At 41.6% G+C, this 19,506-nt stretch overlaps 1 protein-coding gene across 1 annotated transcript in view; it reads right to left on the bottom strand.

Annotated features, from left to right (window-relative positions):
• Nucleotides 1–9,004: 9,004 nt before the first annotated feature.
• The window catches only part of SLC7A14 (solute carrier family 7 member 14), an 83,911-nt gene continuing 73,409 nt past the window's right edge, over nt 9,005–19,506 (bottom strand). Inside the window, exon 7 of the mRNA XM_027876138.1 lies at nt 9,005–9,330. Within this exon, the coding sequence (XP_027731939.1) occupies nt 9,005–9,330 (326 nt within the window). The remainder of the gene's footprint in view (nt 9,331–19,506) is intronic.

Genomic DNA, 19,506 nt, shown 5'->3' with positions numbered 1-19,506 from the left:
GAGAGTCACACAGGTAATAAGCGTTTGAGGAAGGCTAGGATCTTTTGACTCCAGAGCTGGTGCTCTTTCCTACAAGAGCATGAAACTGGTTTTTTCTCCAAATTAACATTTTAAAAGTCAATTGGCTGGTTTTTTTTTTTTTATAGTTTTATTGTGTAAACTAAAGCCATTTTCCACAACAAAGCAATTAGTACTGAAATCAGCTCTTCTAAGTGGTCCTTCTGCAAAGGAAAATTGCAGCATTTAAGGCAAGATTCATTTCTTAATTTTCATTTGAGGATCAAAAGAAAATACCAGAGCTTAGGTATTGGTTAAGTTTAACAGAATCTGTTTGGGAAAGTTCCTCCATTATTGTTGTTTTGGTTTAAATATCTGTGTAAAAGCTTGACATTACTCTGGAAATTTATAGCAAGACACTTCTGTTCCTGAGTCTCTTTATAAACCCATTTTTAATGTAAAGGCACACAAAAAAGCTTTATATATTTATTAAAATAGACACATTTTGTTTAGTTTAGAATTTCTCCAGATTCTCAATAAATCAATATAATGTTAACACTACAGTCATTGGAACATAAAATCCACTCCATAATATATATCTGCATATATTTTTTTCTTTCTTCATAACACACACAACAACGCCCCATTGTATGGTGCACCAATGGGAATTGAAAACCACAGAAAAGGAACACTTTGAAAAGCAAATACAGCAATTTTATAACCAAAACATCAGAGAATGGACACCAGAAAATACCATCTGCACAAAGCAAGTTGTACTTCTCGAGGACCAAACAAAAGGAAAAGTTGATAGAATTTACAAGTTGTATTTATAACATCAGATACGAATCAAACAGTGATTTGCTCTTGTATTTTCCACAGTGAGAAAGCTAGAAGTTGAGTTCATCATCAGACAATTGTGACCAAGTGGAATATGTCCTATGCAGACCTTAGGGAGTTGCTTACATAAGCAAAAACAGTTGAGGTATTTATGATTCAGCAACCAAAGAGAGTGTTTGCTTTAGGAGATGGGAGCTCGGGATCCCTCCCCAATTTCACCTTTCCTTGCTATTTGTCAGGGATGCATGAGCATAGTCAGCTCCCAGGACCCACCATAAAGGGACTCATGCCTTACCTGCACATCAAAATGAAAAGGATGCCCCACAGATTATACTTCCTGGGAAAATCCAGTGACCCTCAGGTTTACTGCTAATGTCCTTGCTCATGCAAACAGTGCCTATGAAGATGACTGATGGGATTACCTAATGTGTGAGTGCTCTGCCAGCTGTGCTTGTTTCTTAGTTCTGAGTAGTGCTGTGTCTCTTTCCTTGGCCTCTCCAAAGATCAGGGGCTCATGCATCCCTAAGGGGTCTGTGGATAGATTTCAGGGGCAGTCTGTGAACTTGGATGGAAAAAAAAAGATGTTATTTTCACAAACCTCTAATTTAGCATTTCTTCCAATCGTGAATCCAGGCAATAAAACATGATTCTCAGAAAAGGTCCATGACACAAAAAACACTTCAGAATTCCTGCATTAGAGGGACCCAGATAGGAGCTACTGGCTTTAGAAAGACTCACTTCTCCGCAATGGAATTCATTGATGATTTCCTTAGAGGGAACGTATTACAGGTTATCTTTTCTCCATCCATCTAGAATACTATTTATGAATTCACACCCCATTTAAGTTGACAGAATAGTATATGTCAATTTCAAAGCATATATCAATGTTGGACAAACCCCACAACCTTCCCTAAACTAAGGTGGTAATAAGGATAGTACTTTCTGCTTGAGCTGGAGCTTGAGAGCCGAGAAGAGAAGAGAGGCCTATTTTTCATGGAGTAAAAAAAAGAATCAAAGAGAGAAAATGAACAATGGTGTAGTTACCATCCTTGGGTTTACAAGAAAAGTGAGGACACCTTTCTCTTTTTAAGAAAAGAGGGGCAGCGGGGCATAATGGGTAGAAGGCCAACTTTGTAGTGAAGAAAACTTAGGTTCACGTCTCACCTCTGATACATACTGACTGTGTGACGCTGGGCAAACTACTTAACCTCTCAGTGCCTCCAGGCAAGCCTTCAGCCTATCAGTGCCAAAAGAATTGCCAATTTGTGGAAGGAGTTTGGGAATTATCTACACCAGTGAGATCACAGGTTAAGCCCTACCACTCCCTAATATAAACAAATAAATACAGTACGTTAGTAGAAGAAAAGAAAATGTGAGTAACCTTTCTTATAAATTTTCAAAGGAAATAAAATATTGATATAGGAACAACATTAGAGGCAACATGTCCTATATATCTTGTTTGAACACAGTTGTTTGAGTGTTTTTTCCTCATCAGACTGTGAGTTCCATGAGAACATATACTGGTTTTTTTTTTTTTTTTGGCCTTTCTTTGTATCCCCAGTGCCTGGTACATAGCAGATACTTAATAAATGCTTATTGACTTGAGTTGGCTTGACTCAATTTGATTTTTGATTCAGGGTCAGAAAGACCTAGGTTAAAGTCTTGCTTCTGACCCATGTTGGTTACGTGACTCTGGGCGGACCACTTTACCTCCATGGATTATAGAGGAGGCACTGATCTGTGCCACTGAAGGGAGTTTTCCTCATTGGAAATTCCCTATACCAATGACATCAAAGGCCTGGTTAAAAAAAAAATCATGAATTAAAACTGAAAGGAGGACATTGGTGACTAGTAGTAGTTGTGGGAATCACAGAATTCAAGAACTATGGAGCTTGGAAAGACTTTAAAGGCCATCTAGTCCAAATCAGACCTGTGCAGAAACTCCTCCTGCAACCTTTCCAACAAGTGGTCATTCAGTCTCTGCTTGAAGGTCTCTGTAGTAGGACACATACAAGCTGCTCCTTCCTTCCTCTGACCCCTGGAGGCTATTTCGGTTCCCTTCATTTCATTCTACACAAATATTAATAGTTCTGGAAATAACGTTTAGGTTACTTGACTAGGGTCAAATCTAGAGATTTTCTCAGGAGCAACAGTCATAGGATGACGAGATCTAGAATTGGAGGGGACCTTAGAAGCCATCTAGTCCAACCCTCTGCTTTGTAGAGATGGAAACTAAAGCCCAGAAATTTCAATGATTTTCCCAAGACCACCTTGGCAGGATCACGTATCTAAAGCTGGAAAGAAGCTCAGGGCTCACCTAGACTATCCCTCTAACTTTTTTTTTAAAGATGAGGGAACTGAGTCCCAAGGAGTGACCTTGAGACCTGCCCAAGGTCACACAAGTAGTTGGCATCAGAGACGGGATTCAAAATAACTTAGGCTAGTGTAAACATTATATCTGCTAATGCTGCAACTTGAGGAAAAGTGGATACTGCAAAGGAGGAAAAAGAAAGATCTGGTTATGAAACACGGAGTTCTTCCTTCCTCAAGGATGGGCTCTGTCCAGACATTATAGAATACGAAGGTCAGCCTGTGATCTGGATACGTTAAATCGTTAGCTGCCCAATTCAGTCATTACAGCCATGGTTCAGTCATGAGGTTCAGCCACATTTCCTGGTCTCTGCCACCTCTCAAGGGAACTGATTCTGATCTGGAGGCTCTGGCTTCATTTCAACACCCGTTTGCCATCTTTGCTCTGGGAATTCCACCTGGCTATCTTGACCATCTACAGCTTTTTCTTTGGAGGATGGGTGATTCCACCATCTTGTAACCTTGAAAGAAGTACAGGCCAGGGGCTTAGTCATAGACTGTAGCCAAATGTGTCCTAAATTATGTCACTTGTATCAAATATTTCTAGGAGAACATGGGAATAATGTTTGTAGGAGCGTCTGTTTGTCTTACCCAGAAACAATGTACTAAAGTCAGTAGAAACAATCTCAGCACCTTGAAGTTTCCCAAGTCAATGGATTTAGTTACAGATGAGCCTTATCTGGTCAATAAAGCAGCTTCAGCAGGGCTTGGAAGCACTTGGTTAGTTGTGATAACTGCTAAGGGAACTTGTACGTAACTAAAATGGATTCTGAAAGGAATATTCTACAATTTTTATTAATTTAGAAAAAAAAAAGACAGATCTAAATGAATGAGGCAGTGTGGTATAGTGGACAGAGAGCTGGTCCCAGAGTCAGACAGGCCTGAGTTCAAATGCAGCTTCTGACACACACTTGCTCTGTGACCCTGAGGAAAAGCCACTTAACCTCTTAGCTCTCTAAGTAACTCTCTAAGGCTAAAAGTTTCAGAAAAGGTGCCATTCTGCTTAGGCAGAAAGAATGTCCTTATCCAACAGTTCCCTATAATAATGAAATCACAGATCCAGTCCCTGTCCTTATCCTTTAGATTCTCATTAATTTAGAATGGCCTTAATCTGAAGAAGTTATTTATGATAAAATTATTTTTTGCCATATAGACCAAATAACTATAAAAGATTATTATTAGGTCCAATGGTTTATATTTTTCTTGTAGATTAAAAGAATAATGTAAATGTCATATACCTATGCCTTTGTTTATGATTTCTGTTGGGATGCCCAATTAATCAGTCAGTCAATCAACAGTCATCTATTAAGTGAGTGCTATGTACTAGACACAAATGGAGACTTGAGACAGTCTGTGTCTTTAAGGGGCTTATATTCTATTGGAATGTAAAAATTTAACAGCTCAAGCTATTAGACACATTTAACTTGTGGTGAAACCAAAAGTAGGACATGAAAATGTCAGCATGCACTATACAAAATGGGCACATTTCTTCCCTCTTCCCTCTGTTAGCGTGAACTCAGACGATTTTCTGTGATTCCTTATGTTTTTACATCAACTGATTGCAATAAAAGTTCATGGTAAAGAAAAGGCCAGACATTCATAGCCTAGGACAGAATTTTTCTGGCACTCAGGTCTGGTGCAAAAGAGAAGCTGGTGCCAACCTCATTTTGTGCCATTATCAGATATGGTTTCAATTATCCAATTCCTCTTGGCGTTTTCTTTCCTAGCACAGTTTGGATGACAGGTATAGTGTAAGAATTTTTTAATTTGCTGGGCTTTTTTTGGTACCTAAACAGAAGCTGCAAAAAGTACAGATTTGTTCACTGACTTCTTCTCAGTGCTTTTGATCAAATCTTTAATTTCAAATTTTCATCCCATGAATTTTGTGGTTTTGGTCCCAAGAGGTTGATTTTTGTGAATGGAAGCTAACTGCTTGAGTCAGCACATTTAGGAAGTGGGATGCAAATGAGGTGGTCCGAGAGTTCCTTTTAAATCACTTAATTCTATTTTAAACACAGTGAATAGGCTAGTCTGATTTAAAAAAAAAAACAAAACAAAACAACCAGACCAACTGTTAGAGAAGATCAGTTTTTGTACAATGCTGAGCAAGTCAGGAGCAGATCACCTAACGCTAGCATTATTCGAGCCATAGGCTTCTTTCTTTCCTTCTTTCTGTCTTTTGTTGGCTAGCTGTCATTGCATTGTTAGGAGAACCTTTGGAGGAGACAATTGGCAAGGAAACAGCTCAGGAAATAGAATCCAAGCCAATCAGTCACAGGATTAATGGAGGACCATGGATATCCAGAAACTTTCTGTTTCCTAGCAATTTCAACAGAGTGTAAACTCCAGGAGGACAGGAACTGATCTTTTCATCTTTGTCACTCTAATGCCTGACACATAGTATGCCCTTAATACAAATATTTGTTGGGTTGATATGAATTTAACTCAGTAAAATGTTTCATGGAAGAGGTGAGTGGAATGATGGACTAAAATGAGATTTGAGGATTATCAGTACATTTCAATTATCCACAATCTCCTTGCTATCCATTATTAGGGAAAAAGAGTACTTTTCATTCTGTTGCAATAATTCTCCCAGTATCACAGGAGCTTTGGTGATGGGTGCAAAAGAAATGAACTTTACCAAGGACAACACACAAAACATCTTTCTTTTCTTGCACTTTGATTGTTGATTACTTTCATTTACTCTCTTGCTACTCTAACTGAAGTGGTCTAGTCATCGTTCACCTAACTTTCTGCCACATCTCGTCACTGTGTCTTTGCTCAGACTTTTCTGCATAGTTAGAATTTCCTCCCTCCTCAACCTTCCCTTCTGAGAATCTTTAGCTTCCTCTAAGGCTGATCTCAGGGGCCATCTTCCATAGGTAAGCCTTTCTTGCCATCTCTTCTCATTAATTTCCTCTCCCTTCTCAAGTGATCTTGTATTTCTTTATTTGTATACCAATAGGGAGGGGGAGTATAGGGCAGTGGAATGAACATTAACTTGGGAGTTGGAGCACCTGTGCTCAAATGGACACATCACAACCTTTCTGGGGTCCAGTTTCCTCATCTGCAAAATGAAGAGGTTGGATTATGTTGCTTCTAAGTTTTTACTTCAATGATTTTCTAGTAGAATATAAGCTCTTTGAGCAAAGGGACTGCTTTTTATTTTGTTATTGTAACCCTAGCGCCTACAACAGTGCCTTGCACACAGTAGGTAATTAATAAACGCTTGTTGAATTGAACTGTTGAATACTGCTCATGGCAAAACATCTACCAAACCCTCCAACAGACCCCTGCCAATCTCTATTTTCTGCATTAAGATTTTTGCTATTTCCCCCTCCCCTATTTTTCCCCCTGCTGTGATGTTAATTAAGAATTACTTTCTCTCTAGCAGCTGAGAGACTGATCTAAAACGTAACTGGATATATTCAAACAAGGTAGGTTTGATGAGTCTTGAAATAAACCCATCATCTTTTTTTCTCCCACAAAGGTTACCAATGATTGTCTCCCTCCAGTGTGCAGCATGAACATAAAAGCATGAATTTCATTACCCATCTGCTCTTTCAAATTCCTCTTCCTTTCAGACCAGGCATGGTCTCCCTAAGGGAACTTCAGATGAGAGAAACACATTATTGTTGATTGGAGGTCAGAATCCCAGTGAAGCCAACAGAAAACCAAAATTTCAAAACAATAACCACAAAGGATTTTTTTCTTTAAAGGAGTAGTTATAAGTTTAGGGAGTATTACAGCTACTCACGCGCTATGCTGCTTTCCTGGGAAATTATTTCAAATGTGATTTTGAAGGGATGGCTCTACCTGTTAAGCCCATGTTTTGATAATAGTGATGGTTAGCTGAAATGGCATGTTCTAGCCCAGGGATGGGGAACCTGTGCTTCTAGGTCCTCGGGGGTGGCCTTTTGACTGAGTCCAAATTTTGCAGAACAAATCCTTTTATTAAGGGGATTCATTCCGTGAAGTTTGGATTCAGTCAAAGGGCCACACTTGAGGACCTAGAGGGCCACAGGTGGCCTTGAGGCTGCAGGTTTCCCACCCCTGCTCTAGCCTTTCTATGGGAGACAACCCTGGATCTGCTTTGTCTCCGTACACGGTAGCTGTCTGCTCACCATCATCCCAAAGCAAACGAAGAGGCTGAGAACACAAAGTCCTGGTATTTAGAAAGGGAAAGACCAGGGCGTAATGTTGCTTGATGGAGTTAGGAAAACAGCAGGATGGAGAAAAAACTCCCCTCCCCCCCTTCAGGATCATTCTTGCAAAGATTTTAGCTGAAAGCAATACGTGAAACAGTTTTGTTTGAGCTTGCGTGCAAGGAACAGTGAAGCCTTTGGGAGAGGCAGCCAATAACCTAAGGGGAGAATTTCCAATTAGTTGTATGTTACTCTTAGTACTTCCACCACATTTTGTTTGGTGTAGGGGTGGGGGGAAAAGCTTTTTTTTTTTTTCTTGTAAGAATACCTACTAAAGCCTAGATCTAGTACCTCCCCTGGTGAGGTTTCCCTTCCCTTGGGGCTTCACTGATACTGCTTGGAGAAATATACTGGAAGAGAGCACTGGTATGTAGGTGTGTACCCCCTGGATCAGCTGGTTCTGAGGTGGGATGGAGGCTTGTGGAATGCTATTATCTGACTAGCCATATGTCAACATTTTTCAGAGCAGCACCCACTAGTCAAATGGTTAGATATATCCAAGTACTGTACAACTCGTTATTTTAAAAACAGAAAAGAATTTTCTGGGAGACCTTAATGGTTGGAGGTACCTCTACTTGCTAAGATCTTTATCCAGTGATAAAACAAATTTGGCCCAATTTTTCGCTGAGTCCCATAAGATTATTTGCCTTCTTTTTTAAACCTTTGTATTGGTCAGATATCTTGAACTTATTCTGAAAACAAATGCTCCCATGGATTGCAGATTTCATCAGTGTGGGGAATAGGTACTCCCTTCACTTCTTTGCAGTGGCTAACATTATTTCTGCCCATGCTCTTTGGACTTTTTTTTTTGACCCAGAAGCTCACCATGTTTTTAACAGAAAACTTTATGGTACCTCAGGCCATGCCACTTAGTCTACATGGCTCCATCATTGCAGATTTGGGCCATCGGGGGATATGTCTCAGATCCACTGATCTTTGTTTGGTCCATTGGGGCATGTGGGTGAAGTCCCTTAGTAAACACAAAGAGGCACCTGTCTTGTCCAAGAATTTTGTGAGCTTCCAAGACATAATATTCCTTGCTAAGAAAATGCCAGCTAACTTGTTTGCACCATTCATTTGTGGTGAGGGACTCTTAGCTGAAAGGACTGAGAACATGCCTTGTGCCCTCCCTGACTCAGAGGATGGGCTGAATCTGGTGACTTGTCATTCACCCACCAGCTTTGGCACCTCTCTCAATGGGATGGAAGTGTTGGACTATGCTTCTTGGTGTCTCAACAGGGCCTTAAAGAACCTTTGAGTCAACCGATAAAGCAGAGGGGTCAGAAACTCATTCAGATCACTTCTGATGTCGGAATGAAGAGAGATTCTCCATCAGCCTTGTTGGGTTTGGTTTTTTGCTAGTTGGGGGGGAGGGGTGAGGATGGAAGAAGAGGGTCAATTATAGGGTTCAGGTTAAACCTTTTTTTTTTTTTTACAGAATTATCTTGAAGAGAGAAATAGCAAGGTACAGGTTATGATTTGGGGGATTGACCTATGGGAGAATTGCAAATGAGAGCTGAGAAAGCCTTCACCTCCTAACCCCCAGGTTAGTTTGCCCCTAATCCTCATCTCTTCCACCCTTCACTTATTCACTTCTACTCTGGTGAGTAATCTAACTCATCATTTGCAATCAAGGCCTCCGAGTTCTGTTTGTGTTTGCCTTTGCTTTTCGGTTTGCTACTTGTCCGGCTGTTTTCCTTTGCCTCTGACATCTGCTGGTAATAGAAGCCTTTGTCTTCGGCCGCTGCGCCTCCCCAGTCCTGCTGGCCCTCACCCTCCGGGCCGTAGGAGAAACCATCCTCTACTGCGAAGGGATCATCCACGTCGTAGCGCTGGTAGGTGCTCTGGTGCAAGGCCTCTTCCCTGGCACTGATTTCCAGCGTGCTGTTCCATATGCCATATCCAAAGTAAATAAGCATACCTGTAGAAAAAGACACAGATGGCATCAGCTGTTGCTTCTTTCATCTCAGAGCCAAGGAGGGCTACAGTCCAATCAGAAAAACAAACAAGCAAGCACACCACACTCACTAAGTGGTTAAATCTCTACCTCTTGCATTGAGTTTGGGTGGTGAGGCCAATCTGGATGGTTTTATGAGGATCCCCAACATGAATGAAAAGGCCGCTATCTGGTAGCTCTGGACCTTGGCCCAGTCTCACCATCCCTGCCTCCCCTTTGCTGAATTGGCATCCATTTTTTTGCTGTTACTTAGCCTGATGGCATTCCGTTCTGCTGTGCACCCAGGACCCAGAAGGTCAAGCCTGTTTTTGCTGCCCTGGGCAATTGAGGAATCCTGTCCTCTTTTGGATGGTAAGTATTCCTTTTCAAGCTTGAATTTCTCACTGTTGTCTCATCTGACTCTCCAAAAAACCCTAGTGAAATCATCCTTCCAGGAGCCAAAGTAAGCAGAGATTTATAGGCCTAATTGGTAATGAATCCTAGAGTTAATTATCTGCAGATGTGGCCTGTCACTTCCTAAACAGCAGTTTTATCTTTTTGGTTGGGTATTTGTTCTTTCTGATGCTGTGCTGGGGGATGGGGAAGAGAGAGGAAGCGTCAGAAATTAGACATAATCTTTGTGGAAAATGGGGTGGCAGTCAGTTGTTTTTCTAATAAAGGGGCCAATATCCCTGGGCTTGAAGCTCTTCAGTTGGAGTATCAGAGATTTAGAGTTGGAAAGGACCTTAGAAGTCATGGAATGTACCCCCTCTCATTTTACAAATGAAGAAACTGTAGTTATAGCTTTAAATCTGGAAGGCATTTTAGAGACACTGAGTCCACTCCTCTTATTTTATAGATGAAAAAACTCAGAGAAGGTTAGCAACTTGTCCAGAGTCAAACAGTTACAAAGCATCAGAGGTGGAATTTGAACCCTGAGTCCAGCTCCTATAAACACTACCCAATACTACCTCTCAAGTAGCATCTGGGCATCTTAGGAGTTGACTTGAATCATACAATGGAAACTGCAGAGACAAATCAAAGAAGAAGTTAGAGATGTTTGATTCTTTGCTGACTTTTCTCCTATAAATAACTGATGTTTTAATAGTGTTTCAAAGTTTGCAAAGTGCTTTGCAGGTGTGCGTGTGTGTGTGTGTGTGTGTGTGTGTGTGTGTGTGTATCCCCCCTTGCACTGGGGATAACTGTTTTGGTCCCTTGCTAAAGGATATGAGTAACACTGTAGATCCTGGCTGGTCCCTTGATCCCTGTGACTGGGGTTGTATAGAATATTATTGTCTCCTAAACTAGGAAAACAAGGAAGTGCTTCAAAGGCCTTTCTTTCTTTCTTTCTTTCTTTCTTTCTTTCTTTCTTTCTTTCTTCCTTCCTTCTTCTTCTTCTTCTCTCTCTCTCTCTCTCTCTCTCTCTCTCTCTCTCTCTCTCACACACACACAATTTTGTAGTTTAGGAAGATTTTCACCAATGGAAGTTGGCACATTTGAAAAGCAGTATGGAAGTGAGTTGGCTGTATTATTCAGTTGTTTTTAGTTGTGTCTGATTCTCCATGACTGTATTTGGGTTTTCTTGGCAGATATACTGCAGTGGTTTGCTATTTCCTTCTCCAGCTCATTTTATAGATGAGGGAACTGAGGCAAACAGGGTTAAGTAACTTGCCCAGGGTCCCACAGTCAGTAAGTATTTGAGGCTGGATTTGAACTCAGGAAGATGAGTCTTCCTGACTCCAGGCCTGGTGCTTTGTGCATCATGGCACCACCTAGCTGCCCCTGGGGGCCTAGGGCTCTCCAATCATTTTGTTCTGTTTAAACATGGTGAAGTCTTTACCTTTCTCTGTATCCCCAGAACTTAGCACAGTGCCTGGCACATAGTAGGTGCCTAATAAATATTTACTGACTGACTGAGGCTAGTCTGATGTCCTGATGGACCAGATCACCTGTTAGACAAGAATAGTTCTTGTAATATGCTGAACAAGTTAAGATTATTCTAGCCCCTTGCTTCTCTCCTTCCTTCTGACTTTTGGGAAATCTGCCAGCTCTTCCTTGGATTCCAGGGGTAAAGGGAGGAGATGATTTCACTTGTGTGTCCTTGCAGAAGTCACTTAACCAAACTTTCTTTGTCAGGCTCAGTTTCCCCATTTGTAAAATGAGAGAGTTGGACTAGAGCAGGGGTGGGGAACCTGTGGCCTTCTAGGTCCTTAAGTGTGGCCTTCTGATGGAATCCAAATTTTACAGAACAAATCCTTTTATTTTTATTAATTCATTTTGTTCATCTTTTATATTTTTATTTGATTATAGCTAAATATTAATATGGCCTTCCAACATGAAAAGGTTCCCCACCCCACCCTAGAGGATCTCTCAGGTACCTTCCAGCCATATGATCCTATGATACTTGTTTTACAGAAGAAGAAACTGAGGCTCGGGGTGAAGTGTCTTGTCAATGGTCATAAAGCTAGTAAGTATAGGGGGTGAGGTTTGAACCCAGGTCTCTTCTGACTCTAAGCTGAGTACTCTGTGCACTCCATCATGTTGCTTTTTCTATTACAACCAGGCACCTTCCAAATCCTTTGTAATAATAATAATAATAATTATTATTATAATAATGGTCTCTCATCTCTCTTTGTCTCTCTATCTCTGACTGTCTCTCTGCTTCTTACTCTCTGTCTCTGACTCTCTGTTTCTGACTCTGTCTCCTCTCTCTGTCTTTGTGTCTCTCTGTTGCTGTCTTTCATTACCTGCGGGCTATGGACATTCCACCTTTCTATTAGGGTCAGCTATACTGTTTTGTAAGAAGCAGTGTGACACAGTGTATGAGGAGCTGGCAGTGAAGATGTAAGTTCCTGTCTCTGATCCCTACTGGTTGATGACCAAAGACAAATCACTTAACTTCTCAGGGCTCTGGGGAACTCTCCAACACTATACGTTATAGAAAGATGCCATCTGCATTGGTAGAAGGAGTCTCCTCACCTGGGAGCTCCCTATGGCAATGAGATCATAGCTCCAGTAGCATTTATTCTGAAATCGATTTGCTCTGTGACTGGATTACTGGGAAGCCGTCCCCGGGACTGTTTAACGGTAGTGGAGCATAGCAGGAAAAGGGTAGGGCTTGGAGCCCAGAAGACCAAGGACTGAATCTTGCCTGACACTGAATGGCTGTGTGACCCTAGGTGAGTCACTTAAACTCCCTAGGTCTGATTTTCCTGAGCTATAGGTATAATATCTCCTTCCCAGGTCTGCGGTGAGACTCAGATGAGATAATGCAAAGCACTTTGTAAAGTGTTAAGCACCTTAGAAATATAAACTACTACTCTTTATAGGTGTGAGGGGGTGCAATGGAAAGAGCACTGGACCTGGAATCAGGAAGACCCAAGTTCAAATCCCATCTCAGACACTTACTGGCTGTGTGACTCTAGGAAAGTCATTTATCCTCTGCCTGCCTCAGTTTCCTCACCTGTAAAATGACGTGTATACTAATAGCACCTTCCCAGAGTTGTGAGGATCTAATGAGACAATATTTTTAAGGTGCTTTGAAAACTTTAAAACATTACGTAAATGTTCGCTATTATTATTATAAATCCGCGAAGCCTGAAGGGACTAGAATAGGGCTGAGCCCTTGGCACTTCTGCAATATAAATAACAATTCACTTATAACAGCTGACATTTCTATAGTCCTTCAAGGTTGGTGAGGTATTTTACAGACATCACTTCATTTGATCCTCTCAACAGCATTGTGACAGTACTATTGTCCCCATTTTACAGATGAGGAAAACTGAGACTTAGGGAAGGGAAATGACTTTGTTTTGCATTTGTTATTAACCCATTAGACCAGAGGTTCTTCAGATGGGGTCTATAAGCTTTTTTTTTTTTTTTGCAAACTATATTCCAATATAGCTGGTTTTCATTGTAACCCTACATATTCTGCTTAATGCATTTAAAAACATTTTTTTTTTTCTGAGAAGAGGTCTGTAGGCTTCACCAGGCTGCCAAAGGGGTCCATGACACCAATAAAGTGGAGGATTCCTGCACTAGCCAATCAGAAGCTTGTCACATGACCTTCCATGGCTCAGAGCAGTGGATCCTGACCTGCCAAAGGTGAACTCTTGGTAAGACATAGAGTTATTTCAAGAGGTCAGTAAATCCATAAAGGTAGAACAAACAATGTGCCTCACACAAGCATGTACTATTCTTTTTCAAAAGGACATAGACATCACTCAGGTGCAGTCTATGCATTGTTGCTGGAGCAAATTTTCCTTAAGCATAGATCTGACCAAGTGACCTTTCTGCTCACCCAATCTCCAGCAACTCTGTCAATAAAACTTCCTCTGTTCAGCTTTTAAAGCCCTACACAACCTGAGCCCAACATATCTTTCCCCCTATTGGGAACGCTCATCTGCCCGCATTCTGGATCTAGCCAAAATGGCCTTTTCTTTGTTCCTCACACACAACTCCTCATCTCCTGTCTCCTTGACTTTGTGATGGCATGACTGGAATCCATTTTCTCCTTACCACCTCACAGACACCTTTCCTCCTTTGAAGATGCAGCCCAGACACCATCTTCTGCATGAAGCCTTTTCATAACTTGCCCCTCCCACTACTAATGTCCTCTCTCTCTAATTACATGTTTGGGGGGCAGCTACGTGATGCAGTGGATAGAGTATCAGCCCTGGAGTCTGGAGGACCTGAGTTCAAATCCAGCCTCAGACACTTACTAGCTAGCTCTGTGACCCTAGGCAAGTCACTTAACCCCCATTGCTTCTAAAAAATAAATAAAAAAAAGAATACTTCACCTAATTACATGTTTGTATTTGTTCCCTTTATATTAAGATTGTATGCAGATTTCACATATGCACCCTTTTGAGAGTAAACTTCGTGAGGGCGGGGATGGTTTCATTCTCTTGTATTTGGATCCCCAGTACCTAGCATAGTGCCTGCTGCATGGTAGATACTTCACAAATACTTTTGAATGATTGTTGCAATGAATAAAACACGAACACATTTAAGTATGTTACTTTAATTCATTGCAGCTTTGTTTTGTCAAACATTCTAGCCAATAGATACTAACAGTACAATGGTGATCATGTGTGTCTCCGTGACTATTGTTGAGTCCCTTACACTTGAAAAGGTCTGGAAACACTGGCTCAAACAAGCTATTTTAAAAGAGGATGCTGTCCAACAGGAGATAACTGCTGCCTGATTGAAGAGGCAGCACCTTGAAGATGACCCGTTGGGATAAAGCAGATGGGGGAGGGGAGCAGAGGAAAGAAGGCTCTGCAACTAAGTTTAGATCCCAGGATTCTCTGGTTTCTGGGTATCTTAGCATCCATGCTACCTTGAAGGTCTGACCCTTGTTGTCTTAGCTGTAATTAGGTGGGGTAAAAGGGGAAGGGAAGAGGGAAAGGGAGGGAAGACAGAGGGAAAGGTAGAGGAAAGGAGAAAGAAGTAGAAAGGGGAGAGAGAGAGAAGGAAAGAAAGGGATAGAGAGGTGAAGGGAAACAGAGAGGTAAAGAGAAGTAGAGAAAGGTGAAGGAAAGCAGAAAGAGGGAGAGGAAGAGAGAGAGGAAAAGATAGGTGGGAAAAGGAGACAGAAAGAAATAGAGAGAAGGGTGGTGAGGAAAGAGGGAGGGAGTGAGAAAGGGAAGAGGATAGAGGGAGGAGAGGGGGAAAAGAGAGAAGGAAAGATAGGCAGAGAAGAGAGGGAAAGAAAGAGGGTGTGAGAGAGAGGGGAGGAAGAAAGAGAGAGAAGAAGGGGGAAGGAAAGAAGTGAGAGAAGGAAGGAGAGAAGGATAGAGGAAGAGAAAGAGAGGGGAAAAGAGAGAAATAAGCTGACAGAGAAATACAGAGAGGAAGATTAGGAAAGAGAGAGAGAGAAAGAAAAGAGAGGGTAGGAAAGAGGGAAGGAGAGATAGAGAAACATGTACTGCTCTCTGTCTGTCTCTGTCTCTCTCTGTCTTTCTCCCATAAATGAAGGCTTTGTGTTGGAGGAATAAACACAGTTGCTAAAAGGCTTCTGTATAGTAGCAACATTATTTGTTCTTGCTGCTTTTCTCGGTTGGCTGTGAGGAGTGAACAGGGGACAGTTTCTGGAAATATGTGGGGATTAGGGGAAAACGCAATATGCTCAGCTTTAGGCAGCACCTGGCTATGATGAGGCATTAGAATAAGGGATGATTTTAATAGCACCTTTCTTCCGAGGAGCATCGTTTGTGAGAAAAGTGCCAGCTTATTTCTACTTGCATCCTGAAACTGTGGAAAAAGTGCTGTCCCTGGAGGCAGAGGAACTGGGTTCATATCCCACCGCTTCTGCTTACTGCCTTTGTGACCTCGGACAAGTCACAGCCTTCCTGGGTCTCAGATACCTCATCTGTGAAATTAAGCGGTTGGACTCTAACGGCCCTTTCAGTTGTAGATCTATGGTTCCATGATCTACCTTTGTCTCTAATTAGTGGTGGAACCTTGGGCAAATCACTTAACCTGCCTGGCTTCACTTTCATCATCTGTACAAAGGAAGTGAGCTGGATGGCTTCTATTCTACAGCAGCTTAAAATTTTTTCTACGTCATGGACCCCTTTGTCAGTCTGGTAATACCTATGGATCCCTCCTCAGAATGATGTCTTTAAATATACGCAATAAAATACATAGGACTACAAAGGAAATAAATCATATTAAAGCATAGGTATTGAAATATTTTTAAAAACAAGTTTGGGGCAGCCAGGTGGGGCAGTAGATAGAGCACTGGCCCTGGAGTCAGGAGGACTTGAGTTCAAATCTGGCCTCAGACACTTACTAGCTAGCTGTGTGATCCTGGGCAAGTCACTTAATCCCCATTGCCTCCGAAATTACAAACAAAAACAAACAAAAAAAACAACCAAGTTCATGGACCCTTACTCTAGATCAACAATTCTATGATTTAATGTCTTGAGGACAAGTAGGAGGCATAGAAAGTATAAGGGATTATCTGTTGTTAACTTGCCTCAGGTCACACAGTCAGTCTACGATCGAGTTGGAATTTGAATTCTAATCTCCTGGCCTCATTTTCCCCCCCATATACCATGTTTCAGTGTCAGTTTGGGAACTCCTGGTATGTGTCAAGTAGGACAGAGTGGAATACCCTTTGACACAGCAATACCACTATTAGGTCTATTTCCAAAGTTGATTAGGGGAAAAGGAAAAGAACTGATATGTTCTAAAATGTTTATAACACCTCTCTTTATAGTGGAAAAGAACTGGAAACTGAGGGGCTGCCCAGCAACTGGGGAATGGCTGAACAAGCTGTGGTATGTGATCCTGATGGAATACTACTGTGCTATAAGAAATGATGAGCTGGTTGATTTTTGAAAAACATGGAAAGACTTGCATGAAATAATGAAGAGCGAAATTAGCAGAACCAAGCAGTATTGTTTTAAGAGGGGAAAGGCTCTTTTTTTTTTTTGGCAAGGCAATTGGGGTTAAGTGACTTGCCCAGAGTCACACAGCTAGTGAGTATTATGTATCTGAGGCTGGATTTGAACTCAGGTCCTTCTGACTCTAGGGCTGGTGCTCTATCCACTGCCCCACCTAGCTGCCCTGGGGGAAAGGCTCTTTAAGAACAATGGCAACATGGAAGCCCCTCATCTGAGGTCCCTATGCTCTGGGCTGGTTACTGCTCCATGCTGTGGTCCCTGCATCAGGCTGAGGGCTAAGAAACCCCTGGGAATGACTGAGGCTACCTCTGGGGTCTGCTGAAAGCTTTCTCTCTTCCTTTGCCATTTTTTTTTTTCTCTCTCAGAATTGGAGCAGAGGAGTAGGAGAGGCAGGGGTTAGAAATTCACTGCCGCAGGAAGTAGGAACTATCCATTGGGCAGCAAACAGGTGGAAGATTCTTGTGTGCCTAGGAAAGGATGCTGCCTTCCCAGCTGTGGGATCATGGGTGAGGTACAAACTTTTCTGAGCTGATTTCCTCATCTGTAAGAGGAAGGGGTTAGAATAGGTGATCTGGGAGGCTGAGGACAGCTCACCCACACAGAATGCTTGCAGAATGTTGGCAAAATGTTTTACATTGATCATGTTTTCTGAGCATCACAATAGCCCTGCCATGTTGGTTAGTATGGTCCCTAATTTACAGAGGAAATCCAGGCACAGAAAGGTGGACTACTTGCCCAGGGTCACACAGCTGGTATGTGACCAGAGACAGGATTGGAGCTCAATCTTGAACCCTAATGCTTCCATTAGTGGGCTTAGATGGTTGTGAGACAAGCTATTTCTAAGACTTAAAGGGCTTATTTTCTCTTCCTTCTGGGCCTCTGAAAATGAGGGGATTGGACAAGATGATTGCTTAGATCTCTTCCAACTCTCAATCAATGAATATGAGTATATCCATATGTATATATGTATACCTAGGCATATGTATATGCATATATGTAAAGACACACATGTGTCTATACGTATATGTACATGTATACATATGTGTATCGCACACTATATACAGATATGAATTTACATATTCATATGTGCATATACAATACTTATATGTATATATGCTCTGTATATTTATGCACATGTACATGTATGTATATGTAAATGCATATGTATATGTATCTTTTAGAGGCATGATTATCCAGACCTTTGATATCATCAGCATAGGGAGCTCCCAGTGTGCTGACTTTCTCCACTGATGCCTGGGGCACTAAAGAGGATAAATGACTTATCCATAGTCAAGCAACTTGTATATATCAGGACTCAAACCCAGGCCTTCCTTACTCTAAGATGAGTCCTCTAACTCCTATGGCATTCTCCCTTTGAATATGATCTCTCTTTATCTATAAAGTGCTATATGTGGACAGGGACCCGTGCTGTCATTTATAATGGGGAGCTCTCAGTTAAGGAAATCCCTCTTCCAATGCAGGCTGGCACCTAATAGTTATAGCTAAACGTTTATAGAGGCTTGAAAGTTTGCAAAGCACATGACATGTGTTGACTCATTCAATCCTCACAACAATTCTTGGAGAAGGTGCCATTATTAGTCCCAATTACAAAGAAGGAAACAGAGGCACAGAGAGGTTAAATGACTGAAGCCAAAGATAATAGAGCTAGGAAACGTCTGAGGCAAGATTCGAACTCAGGTTTTCTTGACTCCAAATCCTGTGCTCCATCCTCTACATCACTCTGGCGTCCTCTTCTCTTCAACTTCTACCTTTAGAAAGTTAGAGCAGAGGAGTCAAATGTGTGATCTGCTGGCTGTAGGCCACCACTCCCAAATACAGCCCAAACCAGACTGAAAAGTAATTGGAAAATATTTAACAAAATAAATAAAGATACAATGAAACATGGATAATGTTATCATGTGGTTTCCTAAGTTAATATGAGCCCCATAGGGATCCTTATACATGAATTAGTGGCCGCCATTTCTCTTTGAGTTTGACCCATTGGCTTAGAGTACTGGAGCTTAAGTGATTTGCTCAGGGTCATGCAGATAATCTCTGTCAGAAGCAGGACTTGAACCCAGGTCTTCCTGGCTTTAAGGTGAGCCTTTTTTTCATTACAAAGTCCATCCTTCCAAAGTCCTATATAAAGATGAGTTATTATGATATACTGGAGAAAGTGCTAGGTTTAGAGAAGGAAGGAAGGAAATAAACATTTCTTAAGTGCCCACTATGTGCTGAGCACCCTACAAGTATTACCTTATTAGATCCTCACAACAACCCTGGAAAGTAGGTGCTATCATTATCCTCATTGCACAGTTGTGGAAACTGAGGCAAGCTTGTAAGTGTCTGAGGCAGAATTTGAACACAGGTCTTCTTGACTTCAGGTCTGGCTCTCCATCCCACAGCACCACCTAGAACTGCTGAGTCAGATGAGGGAGTTCAAAACCTGCCTCAGACAAAGAATTTTCAATAAGGAATGGAAAATCAGAGGAAATGCCTGTGAAAACCTCAAGTGAGCAATTTGAACATAGCGTGTTCCATAGAACCAGAGGATTGAGAGCCAGAAGGGACTTGAGATACTGTCTAGTTGCCCCACACCCTTTTTCAGATAAAATGAGATATTATTTGTAACATGCTTTGCAGGCCTTGAAAAGCTATATAAACGTTATCCATTTTTGTTGTTTCAGATGAGGAAAATTGAAGAGAGAGAGAGAGAGAGAGAGAGAGAGAGAGAGAGAGAGAGAGAGAG

The sequence above is a fragment of the Vombatus ursinus genome, unplaced genomic scaffold (assembly GCF_900497805.2).
Source record: "Vombatus ursinus unplaced genomic scaffold, bare-nosed wombat genome assembly UNPS02014810.1, whole genome shotgun sequence".
NCBI classification, from domain to species: domain Eukaryota; kingdom Metazoa; phylum Chordata; class Mammalia; order Diprotodontia; family Vombatidae; genus Vombatus; species Vombatus ursinus.
The sequence above is the reverse complement of the archived record's forward strand: the minus strand, read 5'-3'. Positions and strand labels throughout refer to the sequence as shown.